The 17,691-nt window shown below is 36.8% G+C and overlaps 3 protein-coding genes across 3 annotated transcripts in view; 1 reads left to right on the top strand and 2 right to left on the bottom strand.

Annotated features, from left to right (window-relative positions):
* Window positions 1-1,535, bottom strand: part of tacc2 (transforming, acidic coiled-coil containing protein 2) — a 63,506-nt gene extending 61,971 nt beyond the window's left edge. The window contains exon 1 of the mRNA XM_089117072.1: window positions 1,134-1,535. Within this exon, the coding sequence (XP_088973198.1) occupies window positions 1,134-1,244 (111 nt within the window). The 5' untranslated portion in view covers window positions 1,245-1,535. The remainder of the gene's footprint in view (window positions 1-1,133) is intronic.
* A 1,778-nt stretch (window positions 1,536-3,313) lies between these two features.
* On the bottom strand, window positions 3,314-12,114 carry nsmce4a (NSE4A component of SMC5/6 complex). Its single transcript, XM_039672675.2, has 11 exons — window positions 11,982-12,114; window positions 11,177-11,413; window positions 10,992-11,072; window positions 10,233-10,363; window positions 9,982-10,124; window positions 8,564-8,663; window positions 7,230-7,320; window positions 7,052-7,146; window positions 6,914-6,962; window positions 4,826-4,911; window positions 3,314-3,555 (listed from the first exon to the last, which is right to left on the bottom strand). The coding sequence occupies exons 2-11, from the start codon at window positions 11,388-11,390 to the stop codon at window positions 3,484-3,486; spliced, it is 1,062 nt and encodes a 353-aa protein (XP_039528609.1). The 5' UTR covers window positions 11,391-11,413; window positions 11,982-12,114; the 3' UTR covers window positions 3,314-3,483.
* Window positions 12,115-13,268: 1,154 nt separating this feature from the next.
* On the top strand, window positions 13,269-16,852 carry hps6 (HPS6 biogenesis of lysosomal organelles complex 2 subunit 3). Its single transcript, XM_039672648.2, has one exon. The coding sequence runs from the start codon at window positions 13,511-13,513 to the stop codon at window positions 15,986-15,988; it is 2,478 nt and encodes an 825-aa protein (XP_039528582.2). The 5' UTR covers window positions 13,269-13,510; the 3' UTR covers window positions 15,989-16,852.
* The last annotated feature ends 839 nt before the right edge of the window (window positions 16,853-17,691 follow it).

Genomic DNA, 17,691 nt, shown 5'->3' with positions numbered 1-17,691 from the left:
TGAATAAATAATGTAATATAATAAAGCGCATTTTTGCCATGTACAGTAAATTGATGAAAAACTTCAAAATGGAATATAACTTACCAAACCAGTGTTTTCAACTCTTTCCATCTTTCTCCAAAACCTTCCATTCAACGACTATTTCCAGGTCGTTCTTGCTTAACTCCCTAGATTGTGATCTTTCCTTCGAATTCAAACTTAAATTCAACCACACAGCTGTTTCCCCATTGGAAAACCATGCAATCCATAATAACACATAAATGCATTATTTATGTATTATCCATTATCTGCAACCTGTTAACCTCACCCGTGCTCTTAAACACAACAACATACACTCCATTTCACTTATTCATACTCATTCTCACCTTTTGATACATACAAATTACAAAACCATACCCTGACTTTTTAAAAGCATAAAGAAAACATGAATTAAAGTATTTACTAATCACTGTAATAAATCCTTTTTTAATTGCTGGCAGTCACGCAACACACCCCTTCTCCTCCCTGATATCATTACAGTAAAAGATTAAGATTATTATACAATTATTAAAATAGTGACCAACCAAACATTCCTATTAAAACAAGTAGTGCATCTCATCACTTAAGAGAGGCTGAATAACAAGTTATTAATAAATCATAAAGACATCATTTAATGCCTATATACAATGACTGCTTATTTACTGTTTGGCTATTAATGCACAAATATTTCTTGTTGTTATGGGAATCAGTTCCTTATTTAATTCTCTCTATTTTCAGACAAGACATCATTTACTTGTTGCAATCTTGCCTAAAATGCAGTGTAGTGCCTTCCATTTATCCATGTCTGTCATTCCTTTCCCCGCTCACACTGTACAGATATTGTCAGGGATCTCTTTGCACCTCCCCCTCTTTTTTCCCTTCCATTCCCGTCTCCTTTCACTCTCTTTATCTCCAGAGCTCCGACCACTACAGGCCAGTATGAGACGAGACAGCCGAAAATACACGCTTTTTCTTTTATATCCCCCTGTCGACACAAATACTCCCCCTCATCCCCCTTTTCTTCCAGCACTAACAACCACCGATGTCTTCCCACTCATTCTCGTTTCGTTTTGCCATGCCATTCTGTGTGCAGTATCTGAGAGATGCGGTGTTACCTGGCTGCGTGCGACTCCGATGCAGCTTCCCATCCTGTATTCCATGTCCTCCTGAGGAGAGGTGACAGAAGCACTACAAGGCTTGCAAAAATAGTCTTTCCAGGATTGCATCCCCACTCCAAAGAAATGGCATCGCTGAGCAATGCAAGCAGGGTGTGAGCAAGTGTGTGCAAGCGTGCAAGGATACCCCTATGTGTGTGAGAGGGAGTTTGTGTGAATAAGCATCATCTACTGCAATGCCCAAGGTATAAGCATGACATACATGCTCATTCTCTTATATAATAATGCAATTATATAAATAGCACAGTTGAGGATTCAAAAAAAAAATAGAGTCTTGACTTTTTTTCCCTCCTTCTTTCGTCTGGGTTTGCAGTGATGCTAAGAGATGCTGCTCTGCAAGTGGCTGAAAGCCCCTCTGTTATCGACAGCGACCGTCACACAAGCAGGGAGAGGAGGGGAATGAGAAAGAGAAAAATAAAAGAACGGAGCATCTGCGGGTTTATTAGAGCAAAAGCAGCCGACATGATGACACGGTGCTGAGCATTGAAGAAAATCGCCAGAGGAAATGTGATGGAGCCACTCAAGTGAAATGGGACAGAGGAAGACAATAAAGGGATTTCACAAAATAATATAAAAAGGCCATAATGACAAAAAGAGATAAAGCCGTCCGAAGAATCACAGACTAAATTGAAAATATTTATTCTCTAATTGGCATTAAGGTTAACATGAAATCATAATTGTCCCTTGTTTTTTTGTTTTTTTTTTCTTAATGGTTAAAATTCCTCCAAGCATTAAAAAATAATAATAATAACAATATTTATTTATTTTAAAGTTATCAAATATCATCACTGATCCAGGCTGCAATTAAGCCAGTCATATTTAGATTTGCTTCCAATCCAGCATTGCAGTGAGGCAAAATAAAACACATTAAAAATCACATCTGGACCCTCATTAAAAGCAGTTTATCAGAATCATATCTCTTATCAATATTAACGATTTTAATATAACAATATTGGTCGAAATTTACTATTTATGTGTTTGACGCCTAAAATAAGCATGACAACATGGAATTGACAAAGACAAAAACTACTGATTTTAGTTTAGCACATTTATTTAAGACTAAATTGTTCTGAATTTTTATATCAGTCATTACATTACATACATTAATAACACAGTATTGGACAGCACTTTATTATCTGTGCATCCCTATGGAAAATGAGCTTTCAGCAAAAAAGCAACCTTTACTTTGAAATGGAAGGAAAAATAAAATGGCAAACACACATCATGTGTTTAGATGCATAACTTATTCTAAATTATATTAACTAAAAATGGACAGCAGGCAAACATACTGCAGTTCCCTAACACATTTACAAAATACAAAAGCTACACAACAGCTTATAAAAGACTAGGAAAAAGTAAGAACATTCAAGCAAATCCAACAGTAACTACTTTTCTATATGGCAATTAAAAGCTAATAAATAATTTCTGACATTTTCTGAAAAAAGAGAGACAGGATCTCTGCCACTTAGAAATACAAGGACTAGCGTAAACCGGTGAGCCACCACATTGGGCAGTTGATTAGCCAACAAAGTGCAAGAGAATACAGATATTCCCATATGACTGTGCAAATATCCCCGGTTAGAGACATCAGTCGAGATAATGTATTCAATCATTTTTTGGGTTGATTAACCAGTGCATTAAGTTACTTCACCACTAGGGGGAGTTCAACTGTAATCTAAATGTAATTACTGAGAAGGAAGTCAGGATATGGCCCATTTGAATGGGTTCATTTAGTTTCTACACTAATGATAAGATTATGGATTAGTATTGGGGAATCCAAACATAAACCATTCACACTACAAGTAATTTTAGTTAATCTGCAAGGATACATTCTGTTATCTACAAAAAAAAAAATCATAGATTTTGGGCTGAGTGAATAGAGTTTTGACTTTTTTATTATATTATATATCTTTTAGATTAGATAGATTATATCTTTGCATAATGGTTTACAAAGCAAACTTGTTTTATGAATTAATGGTCCCATGTGATGGTCACCGTTTCTGTGTGCAATATATATTTGGGATTCAGAGAAAGAGAAGAGAGATTTAAACCTACTGAAAGTGGAGAGTTATGAACCTTGTGTCCATGAAATGAAAATATTTCTACCACCTAATATAATGTTGAATGCAAGTTCACTTTACATTTATTTTATTAATCCAAATTATTACACTTTGTACAAAATTCAGAAGATATAACTCTTAAAATTGAGATTCCAAACATTAAAAATATAAAAAGTATTTGTTTTTTATTTTATAAACGTTTCGGTAGCTGTTGTTAGCTATCCTCCAACTTAGCTTTCTTGAGACAAAACCTCTAAAACTGGAATCATAGCGTCCTTAATATCAAAGGCATCAATGATTTCCTGAAAGACACAAACGAGAGATTATTTAACGTAAAAAACCACCATGCTAAATAAATATCTGCTTGAATTTAGTGATGCACCACAATTCCAGCAATTGAAAGTATTCAGCCGAAGCGGTTTTAAATTTCTTGATTTGAAACTTAATTTTGATGAACCGAGGTATTTTAGTCCATACGGTTTTTAATTTGCTTACCATCCAATAACTGCAATAAAATTTGTGCTTTGTTAATTTGGTTACAAAAAGTCTGAACCTTTCAAATTCTTTACATTTAACAAAACTATAATAATAATTATCGTTTGATGCTTTTAAATATGGTCACCGTGATTTTGCCAAGACAGACAGGTGCCTGGATAAACATATTTTGTTGATTAGGAGTTGAAACACTTCAGATTTTTTTGTTAAAGTCGACATTTATGTGATTAAAGTCGAGTTGACATCGACTAGTCGCTGATTAAGTCATTAACTAATAAATAAGTCTGAACCCCGAGCTGAAATTTAGGGTTTAGTTAGTAAATAGCAGAAGGTCTGGAATCTATTGCAGCCCAAAAGGACGTGTAAAGCAACCAATCATAGTTTGTTTTGTTCCGTGTCATGTTTAGGGGATTGAAAATGTAAAGTTGAAGTCAACGTCCCTACAATAATACACCGGCATGCATCTAATAAATTATTCATTTAAGATCGTTGTGCAAGTTTACTGCAACAATGGAGCCGAGAAATGTACATACTCTTGAAAATCCAGTGTTTAGTTGATCCTGTTTAGCACTTATTGTCACAGTTGTAAACACCACGGCATTCTTTTTCCACAAGGAGGTTTGGCGACATAAATATACATATGATAAATATAAATACCATGAAATTAAAAACCAAATTTTATTTTTAATATTGTAGTATTATCAAACAATTTATCTGTGTTTGTTTAGTAATCATAAGCTTTAATCATAACTTAATCTTAAAATAAATAACCCCTCCCTCTTGCATCTCTTCACTTCTCTGATGACGCGTTTATTGAAGCGAGGGCGGGACAACCTGTCACTCACATGAGATCAGAGCAAAAGCAAATCACAACCAGTACATATTTTCGATTTCATTTTGATCTACATCATTATAGAGTAGAAAAGAAAAAACTTCAGTTTCATGCAATATTAAATAAACTTTCATTTCGGTTTCAGCTTGTGGCTAAATGAAAACTTTAATTTCAGGTAAATAAATTCTAAATTTTGGTGCATCACTATTGCAAATAATCACCAAATGCAGTCATAATGTGCTCACCCTCCAGGATTCCTGGTTGATGGAGATGACACACTGATGTCGGATGGAAGCTCCACCAGGCTCTATCTCACCTTCCTCTACTAGAGCTACAACACACAGATAATAATATCATCTGCGAGAACATTCGACCAAATACGAACACAATAATGATTTATGGATTTGGCCTTATAGAATAGAATTGTTGTGTGGACAGCCCTACTTGTGAGATAAGCAGGGGTGTCCACAACCTTCTAGTTGACTAGTAGTTGTTCATTTAAGCCATTAGTCAACTTATGACTATGAATTATGAATGTGTCAAATATAGCAAGGAGAAATGTTAATTGTTTATTAATAAACTAATGCTTTCTGTGTCAGTGTCAGCTGCAAAGATAAAGTTGACAATGCTGACTCTCCATCTTCGCAGAAGTGAATGCGCCTAGAGAGAAATGCACGTCAAGTTATGACGTCACTTTGTAGGACAACTATGAACTTTCCCCATAGACTTTTGGAAAATCACAAAAAATAAGATCTTTGTTTAACAAAGAGTTGTGACCCTTACACGTTTTGTCTATTAAGATAATCTTTACAAGTTAATCCAAAATGTATACATTTTGAAGCCTATATAAAGACACAATAAAGTTTAAAAAACCAAAAGGAGGTTATAACTGGTGTGTTTTATGTCATAGATCAAAACGTGAAATTATTTAGAGGCTTTGTTAACCACAGACCTTATTTCAGGCGATTTAGCAAAAACCCATTCAAAAAACCCATAGACTTTAGGGCGAAGGAACCGGAAGTGCTAAAATGCTAACTCGCTACTGCGTTTTGGCCTACAAAGTGACATCATAACTTCAGCACTCTATACAGACCTTATGTAGCCCCATCCCTGCACTCGTTGTCTTTTGTCTTCCTGTTTTCGCATTTCCACAGCAATCTTAAAGGGTAACTAAACTCTAAAACCATTTTTTTTAAGTTAATAATCTAAGACTTTGGCTTTATTCAAGCTGGTCATTTATTCAAGTCATTTTTTTGACATTTGGGTGTTTTAAAGTGTTTTAATTCTACAATATATGGTGTAAAAACGAGTTCTGTGTGCTGCCCTCTTCAGGTTGAATGGTGGCTACTGCAGTTGAATTTCTATTGGAAGTTTTGGTGCCCTGACATACAGAGGTACCAGCTCACCACACCCTAGCCATGTGTTGTTTGAATAGGCCCAGAGCCATAGAGAGAGATTCTCTATAGATTCCATATACATTTATCTCTATATGGCTCTGGATAGGCCAACAAAATTGCTAAGTTGGCAACACTGCTCTAGTCATGTGAGCTCACGCAGCGCTGCCGTTTGGACTTTGAGCCGAGCGGATAAACAATCTGTGAGGCGCACACGGTTCTAATGAGTTTCGTTCAGCTTTTGGCGCATAATTATATCGAACATTTATAGAACTCTTGATATCGTTTAGTAGAGAAAAAATTATATCGCGATAATGAATGAATTAGCATATCAATTTAAGACGTGGCTAAATGTAATTTATGACCCAGTATAGAAAATCCAAACATTTTTATGACTTTTTATGGCCTAAAATTCTTTTTATTAAATTTAAGATGTTTTATGACTCCGCGGAAAGGTTTTATGACTCTTGCTGTTTAGTTATTAAATCCAGAGAATTGGTTGATGAAACATTGATTTGAAATTAAGATACAATTTATACAAAACAAAATTCATTTTAAAGAAACGCTTTCTACAAAACAAAAACAAAACTTAATGAAGTGGTGTCTGAGCTGACCCACTCCACGTCTTCCGATAGATTGCGCATCTTGTGATCCTATCTTACTCATGCTGTTCACTTTTCATAAAATCAACGGGCCAAATGGATGAGATTAAAAATATATAATTATATTATTTAAACATAAATATGCAACTAAATACGTTTTCTTTAATGGCTACAACACGTACAGTACTGGTACTACAGAGAAATTTTATCAGGAGCAGGATTTGAGTGAATTCTGTTTAACCAATGAGCATGTGGGGGAGGGGTGCGATTTTCAAATAATCTAATTCCCAGTGATCATCGAATATTATTTTTGCATAAAATGCCCATCCCTACTTACCAATACAAGGAAGCTCATCATTATCCAAGAACATCCTCACCAGTCCATCCTAAGGGTAAAAAATATAATTTGATTACTTTTTTTTTTATTGAGGGACATATGTTGAATTTTCACAGATATTGTTGAGTTTTGACTCACCCTTATGAGAAATGATGTGTGGAAGATATTCTCCACAGTCCGGGAGAAGGAGTTTGGGTCGATGACGAACTCGTAGTATGAAATAGGTTCCCCAGCTGTTCCGAAAAAAGCCATTTATTATAGGTTTTGAAATAGCCAGTGTCGCTAAGCTAACACTAACTTATTCTAGTATGCTTACAATTATCACCAGAGTAAAGTTGCAAACATCCAAGAATCCTTTCAACCTCTTTCTCTGTTGCCTCCTGGTGTGACTCTTCCATTTTTTTCAGCTGCGTTGAGAAGATATGTTTTAAAGTCAGACAGATTCTGAAGGATATTGGGAAAGTCAGGGTTTGCATTATTAAAGGGGTAGTTTACTGCTTTTTTTCTTTGCATGAATGTGTTTATGGGGTGCAATATAACATGTATTCGTGGTTTATCTTTTTTTTAAAGTCTTATTTTTCTTATTTTCATAGTGGAGTCTATGAAACCACTCCCTCAGAAACAGGCAGAGGGCTTAGACTGGTTAGTTTGGGAAGGTGTGTTGTGATTGGCTAAACTGTGTAGTGCACGTTGTCCAGATTCGACACGCCCATTACGTTTACGAGCGAAAGTTGCTTATCTGTTCCTGTCAAACGTACATAATGGTGTCGATACTACAGTATCAGTATGAGCCAGAATCAGACCCAGAAAGTGGCAATGAAGCGAGGCAAGCAGAACCTCACCACACATGGCTCTTACAAAACGTTTCTGAATGATACTTTGCCTATTTTTTTTTTTTTTACTTTATACAAGTTTGTTTTACACAATAGCATCTAAAAATACAAAATTAGTTCATATACAAATTCAGGTCCAAAATGTTTGTACGCGTTTGTCGTAGACACGAAATAGCATAACTAAGTGGCTATAAAGCCAGCGCTGGCATTTGATAAAACTAAAACATTACGTCTGAAATTATACATGCAAATACATTTACAATTATTTAGCCTATTACAGGTTGTGGCCCAACAACTGCTGCCACTGGTTTTAAAGTTGGAACTGCTTCATGGTTTAGTAACAGTTTCTTGTTGAATCCAGTGTTGAATTCGTGGAGATTCTGGAAGCTGTCTTCCGTAAATGCGCAGCACAAAGAGCTAAATTATGATTGTCATTTTCAGGAACATAATCAAACATAAATTGTATCCATTGTTGACGAACGACAGCGTCTGTAGGAAGCCCGAACAAAGAAGACCTGACAGCTGGATGAAAATAACACACTTTTGACAAGTCGCAAAAATATAGCCATGCCCTTTTTTGCATATCCCAGAGGGAGGGTTGATGCAAATGTATGGGTTAGTGACGTATAAAAACCCGTTGTAGTCCCAATCGAGTCGTTTTTGTAGGCATTAAACTTCCTGATTTTTAAAAGACGATATCTCTGCTTACACTAAACTTTCAGCGCTGCAACTCATGCACCAACAGCAACATTACACACTATTTAAAATGAAAAAAGTGAAATCGCAATCAACCACCCCTTTAAAATGATGAGCTCACCTGGGTGGGCATAATTCGTTTAGCCTCTTTGCTGGGGGCTTTTCTCTGCCTCTCCACTCTTGGCCGTGGTGGAGGAGGCTCTGCCAAAAATGAGCCCAATCTTGAATTGAAAAGAAAAAATAAAGGTTTGTAAACTTAAATGAAAAGGCATCAGTAGAGATTTTGTTTTCGTAAACTGTATAGCCAATTTAAAAAAAAAGAAAAAATTCCAATGTTTAGCGTGAAGTAAAAAATACCGAATGTAGTTAAATATGACTTTATTACTACCACACAATAAGTCTCTCTTATGCTCACCAAGGTAGTACTTATTTGTACTTATTATATATTATTACAATTTAAAACACCATTTTGTATTTAAATATATTTTAAAATACAATTCATTCCTATAATGGAATTAATGAGCACCCTTACTTTAGTCTTCAGTGTCACGATCCTTCAGAAATCATTCTAATATGCTGATTTGTTGCTCAATAATAATTTCTTATTATACATCAATGTTGAAAACAGTAATGCTGTTTAACATTTTTGTGGAAATCAGAATTTTGTTTTATTTCAGGATTCCTTGATGAATATGAAGTTCAAAATTACAGCATTTATTTATATTTATTTAGTCATTTAGCAGACGCTTTTATCCAAAGCGACTTACAACTGAGGACTAAACCAAGCAAGTCACGTGGGCCCTTTTGGGCTCGTTGAAGACCAGACGAGCTAGAGCATTCTGGATCATTTATAGAGGTTTAATTGCACATGATGGAAGTCCAGCCAGAAGAGCATTGCAGTAATGAAGTCTAGAAATGACTAGGGCCTGAACGAGGAGTTGTGTTGCATGCTCATTTAGGAAAGGCCTGATCTTCCTGATGTTGTGCATAGCATTTATTTGAAATAGAATTATTTAGCATACAGCCATTTTAAATGTCTCCACAGTTACTGTTGATTCATTTAAAGCATCCAAGTTACTGATTTCCAAAGTAACTAATTTACTAACCCCAAATTTGTTAAATAGTCGAGTATGCTTGCTTACTTACTAAACCATTTTAATATATAAAATACCACATGGGGACATCTACGAACATTTCTGAGCGATGATGAGAAAAAAATATGCAAGTAAACTTATTTAGATTGAGTTTCTGCTTCACAAAAATGTAACTTACCAATTATTACACCATCTACTGTAGTTTGGCAATAGAGACACTATAACATTTTTATCTTGACACGTTCATACTCACAAGTCATGGAGCAAGATGGGAATTGGGAAAATAGGTCAACTTAAGAGCTAAAACAAATGCTCTAAAAATGTTGAGCATTTTTTTTTTATTTCACATTTAATGTGAATTTTCAATATATACCCTAGCCTAACATATACAGTTACCTGATCACCATCAATCTCATTTTACTTCCCTTACTACAGCTATACTTACATGTAGTGGAATGAAGGGGCTGTTTTGAAGCAGGACTCTGATCTATTTGCAAGCTTTTGCCAGGCTCCTTGAGGTAAATATCCCTCCAAGTGTCCATCCTGACCACTTTCATCCTCCAAACGATTCAGACCCATGAAGGACAACTAGAGAGATCAATATGAAAAATCAACCAAGGAGAAAAAAAATTCCTTTCAGGGTGAATTTGCCCAATGCAAAACATAAGATCTGGCTTTCCTCTCACAGTAACTTACCAAATGTTCTGCAAATGCAGACGGGTCAAATGCAGAGCCTTCAGCATGTAGCTGGCTGGCCTTCTCCTTCCCTAGATCAGTGGCTAGTACCAGGAGCTGAGCATCCAGCGCTGCTTCACGAGCCTGTCTCACTGAAAACACACACACACACACACACACAATTGACAAACATTCAGGAGAACGTCATGAATACAAGTTGTGCATGCATCCAACAACTGCACTTAATTCCCGTTAGTAGATACCAGGATACTTTTTTTTTCAGGATACTAACTCGTTTTGTTTTATTTTAGCTATTGCCAAGGCAAAATTTCTAATTTTTATTTAATTTGCATTGTTGTACTATAGACCATTTCACAAGATGTAAACAACACTGGTCCAGAAATACTTCCTGTTTCAGTTTGTAACTGTTTTCTTTATTTCACATGTAAAGAAAACATCTTAAAGATGTTTGTTTAACTTTTTGATTCAATTTTAAATGTTCTGTTGGTTGTATTTTATCCCAGCTTTTATGTAGTGTTAAAAAACTGAAACAGGAAGTGCTTCTGGACCAGTGTTGTTTACATCTTGTGAAATGGTCTATAATAACTTCAACTGAAATAAAAAAAAAAAACTAAAAAAACAATACAATGACTAATAATAACTAATACAAACACTTAAATTGAAAATACAAAAATAATATATATATATATATATATATATATATTAAAACATTATAGTATCTCAATTATACAAAAAAATGACACTGTATAGAAATAATACCATTGACAAAAAGTTTGTTGGCTGCTTCTAAAACATCAGTGAGTTTATTGTTAGACGGGTTCAACATGTCCTCACGATTTTCTGTGAACAAAAAAACAAAAACAAAAAAATCTCAACAAATGCACTTCATAAATGAAACATCAATCTGTGTCATTGAAAGAAATGTTAACAGTATTAATACTCACGCTGGACTTGATTGATCAGATCCCTGTACTTGCTCCTGATCTCTCTTCTGCGTGTTGGATCATCATCTTCCTCACTAATACCTGATGGTTCACCAACATCATCTTCATCACCCATATCAACCACTCTCTCTGACCTGTTCCGCCCTCCCACTCCATTGGATGGTCCTGCTGGCTCCTCTTGAGCCCCTCTAGACCTTCTCCTCGAATCAGACATCTTCACTGTTTCTGCTTGATTTTCTGTGCAGAGAGACACATATGTCAGAATATAAATAGAACAGAAAATTAAAATTCCAACAGTTATAAAGTTGATAAAAGATTATATTACAATAAACATGAAATAGACTTAAAATTACAGTTTTGCACATTCAAAATGACAGTTGTACGCTGGGATGTTTTGGAAAATTAAGTAGGTTTTACTCAAGTATAAAAGCATAAGATAATATGTGATATGATGTGATGTAAATGCATAATTTGCAGCATAATCTAGTAAGGTAACGTTATAGCATAAGTTACTAGTCTGCAGCTAATCACATGGCGAGTAAACAGTATTTTACGGATACACCAACATATGTTAGTGAGATTTTTAAAAAGAGTGTTTATAAAACAGAGCATTTGTGTATGGAATCCAAGAAAATATATACTTAATTTTTTACATAAATATTAACGTTACACTACAGTGATCATTTTTGCGATTCAATGCAGTTGGCCTAAAAATGCAAATATACATCGGGAAATGAAGCCAGAGAAGAAACGATAAACACTGATTTACATAAATTTGTAATTAGCACGTATTTTGAAAACTTACAAACTTTAAAACCTGCGGGATTCATATCTGCGTTAGCATCAACGGTGAAAACTTCGCGCGAAGAGAAGGAAGTGTTTACTGTCATACGTCATTTCCGACAAAGTCAAAGCATAGAAACACAACAAGATGCCGCATCAGTGGCCAATGGGCTGCCATATTGGAACGGTCAAAACACGGCGCCGCAAACACGAGAGCCAGTGTACACAGTGTATATGTCTATGCACGAGAGCAAAACAGCAAGTTCATCAGAATAATTCTGCTGAAATAAACTCAATACAACAAAACGAATGTGTCAGCTAACATGACATTGAAAAGTAGCCTGCAGTATAAAAACCGGTCATATTGAGTTAATACATAAGAACACATTCTCACCTGTAAAAAGTTATCCCATTTCTTGTGGAATTGAAATCTCGTCAGTTTCACAACCAGAAGCTCCGCAATGTTGTGGCATCATCGATTCTTACCAAAAAGAGTATAGAACAACATAATATAAGTTATTTTTTTCTTACTGTGAGTGACACATTGACCGTTCCAAGATGGCGTACGCGCCAACGTATCTGGCATTTGGAGCGGTCAAATGTGGATTCTACATTTGAGCTAATGACTCTACTTGTGACCATCGTATTATTGTGTTTAAGTTATTTGGTCTTCCTTTGGCTTTTTATTCTATGTGTAAAAATACTATTATTTAAGCATCGCTATCTCCGAACTGCAATTGTTGATTAATTTCTCCATAAGCTCACCCCTAATTTGTAGCCTAGTTGTTTTTATAAAACAACTTGTCAACTTACCTAATATGGAATATAATCTATGTTGTTGATCAAAAAAAGTCTCAAAGTATTGTTAACCAAAACATTAATTTACTCTTATCGAAAACCAAACAACCCACATTAATTTTCTGTGGCGAATTAGCCTCATTATGAGCAATTTATTTGATTTCAGGATACACATTCTTACAGATTGAAAGACATAGTTGCGAGTTTTTTTTGTGTGTGTGTGTGTGTGTGTGTGTGTGTGTGTGTGTGTGTGTGTGTGTTTGTTTTTTGCTGAATAAAAAATATGCTTGTGCAGATTGTGCTCATGTAGAGTGATGAATAAAACCCCTCCCTTCAACGGAGCAAAATTGAAAAATAAAAGCAACGCATAGCGCATAGGACGTGTTTAAAAATGTAGAAAGCTACCTACCTTACTACCTAGACATGATTTCTGTCTAGCAAAGTCGCGATCGTTCTTGCTCTATCATGTTGCCTGGATAGTGGGCTCACTACGTTTTGAAACACAGCCATTATATTCCGGAAATTAACAAACTCGTGATGTCAGGAGGAGTGGGAGAGAAACAGACAGCACAAGAGAAATATACGTGTATTTCGCAGGATTTGTGGACTGTATATGACAGAGTCATATGATGGAGTTAACGCGTGAAATAAGCGCTGGACATGATTCAAGGAGATTGTGGATGATCGCAGGTCCAAACTGAAAGTGTTTTCACCCTCGTGTGCTTCCTATTACAGATCGACATTTCAGCAAACATGACGATGCTCGCATTGGAACAAGTGACTGATTTCGGAGATTTTACGAAAGGAAAGGATCTAAAGGAGTTTTTTAAACGAGAATACTCCAACATCTCTACTCAAAACTGTCTGTCCGAAGTGCGTCTGAGTCCAGATGGACGTCACATTCATGTCATTGTGCGTCAGCCCAAGAGTGGTCTTATGACATATGACAAATATCAGCGAGCCCATTTAATGCAATGCCAAAAGCACGTTGATTTAGTGCTAACTCGAAATGTTCCTATAGTGGATGTTATTTATATCCCTCTCAGCAAACCAGATGACGCAGCCCCTGTGTTGGGAGTGATTTTTGAGAATGGAAAAGTAGAATTCTGGAAATTCCTCGAGAGCAGATCAGGCTGGCATCTACTCCAGACTGTGGATCTGTGTAACAGCCCTCGTGCAAAAGTAGTTTCTGTGTCTATGTGTCACAATTTCATCATATGGTGTGAGGAGCGACCACCATCTGAGAACTCCAGTAGTGTGTGCAGCAGCTTCCGGTTCTGTATCTGCAAAAAGACAGTTGAAGTTAATGAGGGAGGTGTCAGTTTGGGAAATGTGAAAATTGCATTGCATAATAATCCTCGATATACGACCATCAGTTCTGGCGATTTGGTCTATCTGCTCCCAGACATGCGGGAAAACTCTTCATTGGATGTTTCGAAAGTGTTTCTTGTATGGTCACCTGAACATGACACCTTTAAAGTGCACAGTGCCTGTAGTTGCACACTTATGAAAAGCTCAAGCAAAGAATCAGACTTCAAAAGGCTTGTTACAGACTTCATTGGCCTCCTACCCACACTAAATCCCCCTAAAATCTGTGGATTCTCTCCCACTGGATGTGGAGACCTCCTCCTCCTCCTCAGCACTGGTTGGGTATGCATTATGAAGAGGGATGGCTGTCTTCGCAACATATACAAACTTCCTGATAATTGCCTAAGTGCTAGTGGGACCCAAAACAGTCTGAATATGTATAGTGAAGTCCTGGCACTAACAATAGGCAGGACCCTCTTCTTAATTGACACCAAATGTGGCCTGGAATTAGAAAGAATAAGTCTGAAAACCGAAGGTCTTCTCTTTGTAAACTCTTTGGACAGTCACTCTCCGCAAATCCTGTCAGAGACCGGGTTGTTTGTGGTCACGCAAACACAGAAGTCTTCTCCGACATATTCAGAAGACTCAAGTGCACTCTTGGTTGAGGCTGTTTTCGAGGAGGCGTGTAAATACTATCAGCAAAGAAGTCTAAGTAGCACACAGCTCACGGTGGAGAAGCTCAAAAAAGGTGGGATGTTTCAAGCTCCCATATCGCTGGCTGCCATCCTCCGAGATTACCTCAGCAACCAGAAGACCAAAACTGGTGAGAAACATTCCTCGGGTCAAGAAAGGCTCATGAGCTCGCTCGAATCAGAACTTAGGGGTCTCGTTTTGCTAGAGGACATCAAAACGTCAATGGTGAAGGCTTCTGAGAAAGATCTAGCGAACTATTGTGAAACCTTGGTGCAGCAGGAGATCTGCCGGCTGCTTGGCGGTGAGCTAGAGAAGGAAAATCTTCAATACCTGAACAGCATCTTCCAACTCTTTCCCACTCATTCCTGGCACGCCGTGCAAGCGGTTCTGCATCTGAGGTGCAACGGTGAGGGATCATTGTCTTCTAAAGCTCCTGCTGAATTGTGGAAAATCATCCTCAGCCCTGTGCAACCCACAGCGAACTTTGCTCACTGCAACGGTCAGCAGAAACACACTACAGTGAACCTGCCTGTTTTTGAGCTCTTGTGCCACTCCATCTTCAAATTCCAGCCCAGCTGGCTCCCCAGGTTTCTGGAATTGGCACAACAGCAGATGGGCACAACCTCCACATCTTCCTGGAGTTACGGTGTGAAGGAGAGCTCTGAGAGTTTGCCGCTCTATAAACGGGCCCTGACTGTGCTCCCTTGCAAAGGGTCCAACCAACACCTGGAAGTGGAGCTGCTTTTGTCCAGCGAGAGGCCCAAAGCGATAATGCAAGCATTGCGGATTCTCATCGAACAAAGCCAGTGGGAACGGGTGACACAAGTTGCTGAGAGGTTCTGCCAGAAGAGCCCGCTTCTGAACAAAGAGATTTTCAGCGCTCTGCTGTGCGAAGTGTCACAGCATAGAGACCTGGACCCTTATTTGGACCTGCTCTGGACTCTTTGTCCAGAGGACATGACTGTGACGAGCATACTCAATATTGTACTGAAAAACCTGCCGGATTCGACGCAGAACTCGGGACCGTTCGAAGCTCACGGCAGCCAGGTCACCATTGGGCTTTTGAAACCGCTTCTCAGAAAAGTTCTCCAAAGGGAGACCAAACCCAGCCACAGGTACGCAGATATTCTTCAGTCACCCACAGTTCCTCCTCTCACGCCTCCACGCCAGCCAAAGGGACTCTCCAGAGATGCCGAACACAAGGAAGCCAAGCAGAGGACTTCCTCTTGATCTCAAGTGACGTTTAGAGCCAGCCTGGTCTGACTAATCATCTAAAACCTTTCCATAGACTGTTATTAAATATCACCCAAAATGAACTTGCCCTCATGTTGTTTCTAAACATGTTTGACTTTCTTTCTTCTGTAGATAACAAAAGAAGGTATTTTGAAGAAATTATTGTCCATACAATGAAAGTCAATGGGGTCCAAAACAAACTTTGGACCATTCACTTTCTCTCTATTGACAAAAAAAAAGAAAAAAGATCTTCTTTTGTGTTTTACAGAAGATATAAAGTTCAACAGGTTTGGATAGACATGATAGTGAGTAAATGATGACAAAATGGTCATATTTGGGTGAACTGTACCTTTAAGAATTAAGTACCTTGCATGGTCTAAACAGAATTATGGCGCTTCTTCATATCAGATCATATTTCATTAATCATAACAATTGTGTAGTATTTACTGCAATTCACAGATGTTTAACTACTGCTTTAATTATTCCTGATATTGAATGTAATATGCTGTTTTTATGTATGCTGAATTTCGTCTTACATTTCTTTTGTGTTTTTTAAACAGTATTTTTCTTTTTCATAACCTTCAGATGTGACGTTTTTATGAGTCATCACATGCAGGCATGCTGTTACCCCGATCCTTTTGGAGATGACTAAGCATTATTCACATTTCATGCTCCAGATAATTTATTTTATAAACCCCTAGCATAACAATATATTTTTGTTTCTACTGACACTACAGTTTGTCATCATATGCTAGTGTGATTATTATTTTATGAAAATCGCATGTGGAAGACCTAAGCTAAGAATTGTTTTAGTCATTAATAAAAGTGTACAGTAATATAAAATGTAATGTGCATGATCCAGATTTTTCAGGATTGCTCTTGTATTTATTGCTACCACTGGGATTTTATCATTGTAGGACGCAATTAAATATGACACATGTATTGCTGCCACTCATTTTTAGTTGTTGTTTTTTTTTTTCGGAACTAAGTTGTCACGTACTTCTGCTGCCTTTAAAAAGTTATGGTTGTGTTGTCGAAGAGGGGAATTCTGATGTGTTTCCAATGAAAAGCTTTATAAACGTACTATGTCTGTACAGCCCCACCCTCTGCATTCCTTTTTGGCTCAGTAGCAGCATTCACAGCACTGCTTTAAATTCAATTGAACTAAATTCTATTACAGTGACCAGCTTCAAGCTCGGTCACATTGGACAGGCTTGTGCTGCCTTGAATTGATGTGGCATAGCTAAAGTATTTGGAAAGCTGAAACACTTCTTATTCACTAAGTGTTTACTAACAAATTTGACTGAGTTTTCTGAGCCAGCGTTCAAAAGTCAAATAAAGTAAATAAATCAATATGTTTTAAATACATGTTGTTCTTTTGAACTTTCTCTTTATGAAAGTATCCTGAAAAAAATCAGCATATTTTCCACAAAAATAACAAGGGGCATAACTGTTTTCACCATATTATAACGATTTCTCACTGTAAAAATGAATGCACTTTATCTAATCAAAAAAAAAAAAAAAAAAATTGTGGCAACAGATTACAAGCAATACTATTAAATAAATAAAATATTATTAAATATGATCAGCAATATTATTAAATTTAACAAAAGAATTGAGTAATAATTAATCAAATTAATTCATTAAAAGTTAACCATTTAAAATGAGTAAAACGTTTTTTTTAGAAAGTATGTTTAACC

Source organism: Pimephales promelas, chromosome 11 (assembly GCF_988280905.1).
Source record: "Pimephales promelas chromosome 11, fPimPro1.hap1.1, whole genome shotgun sequence".
Lineage (NCBI taxonomy): Eukaryota > Metazoa > Chordata > Actinopteri > Cypriniformes > Leuciscidae > Pimephales > Pimephales promelas.
Note: the sequence above shows the minus strand (reverse complement) of the source record. Positions and strands in the feature narration are given on the sequence as shown.

Bases quoted from the DNA above. Each gene is read 5' to 3' on its own strand.
- nsmce4a (XM_039672675.2), bottom strand. From the start codon at position 11,390: ATGTCTGATTCGAGGAGAAGGTCTAGAGGGGCTCAAGAGGAGCCAGCA. The intron at 10,125-10,232 runs GTAAGTTACTGT...TGATCTCTCTAG, and splicing joins CTGCATTTGCAGAACATTTG to TTGTCCTTCATGGGTCTGAA. The intron at 4,912-6,913 runs GTAAGTAGGGAT...TGTGTGTTGTAG, and splicing joins TGATGAGCTTCCTTGTATTG to CTCTAGTAGAGGAAGGTGAG.
- hps6 (XM_039672648.2), top strand. From the start codon at position 13,511: ATGACGATGCTCGCATTGGAACAAGTGACTGATTTCGGAGATTTTACG.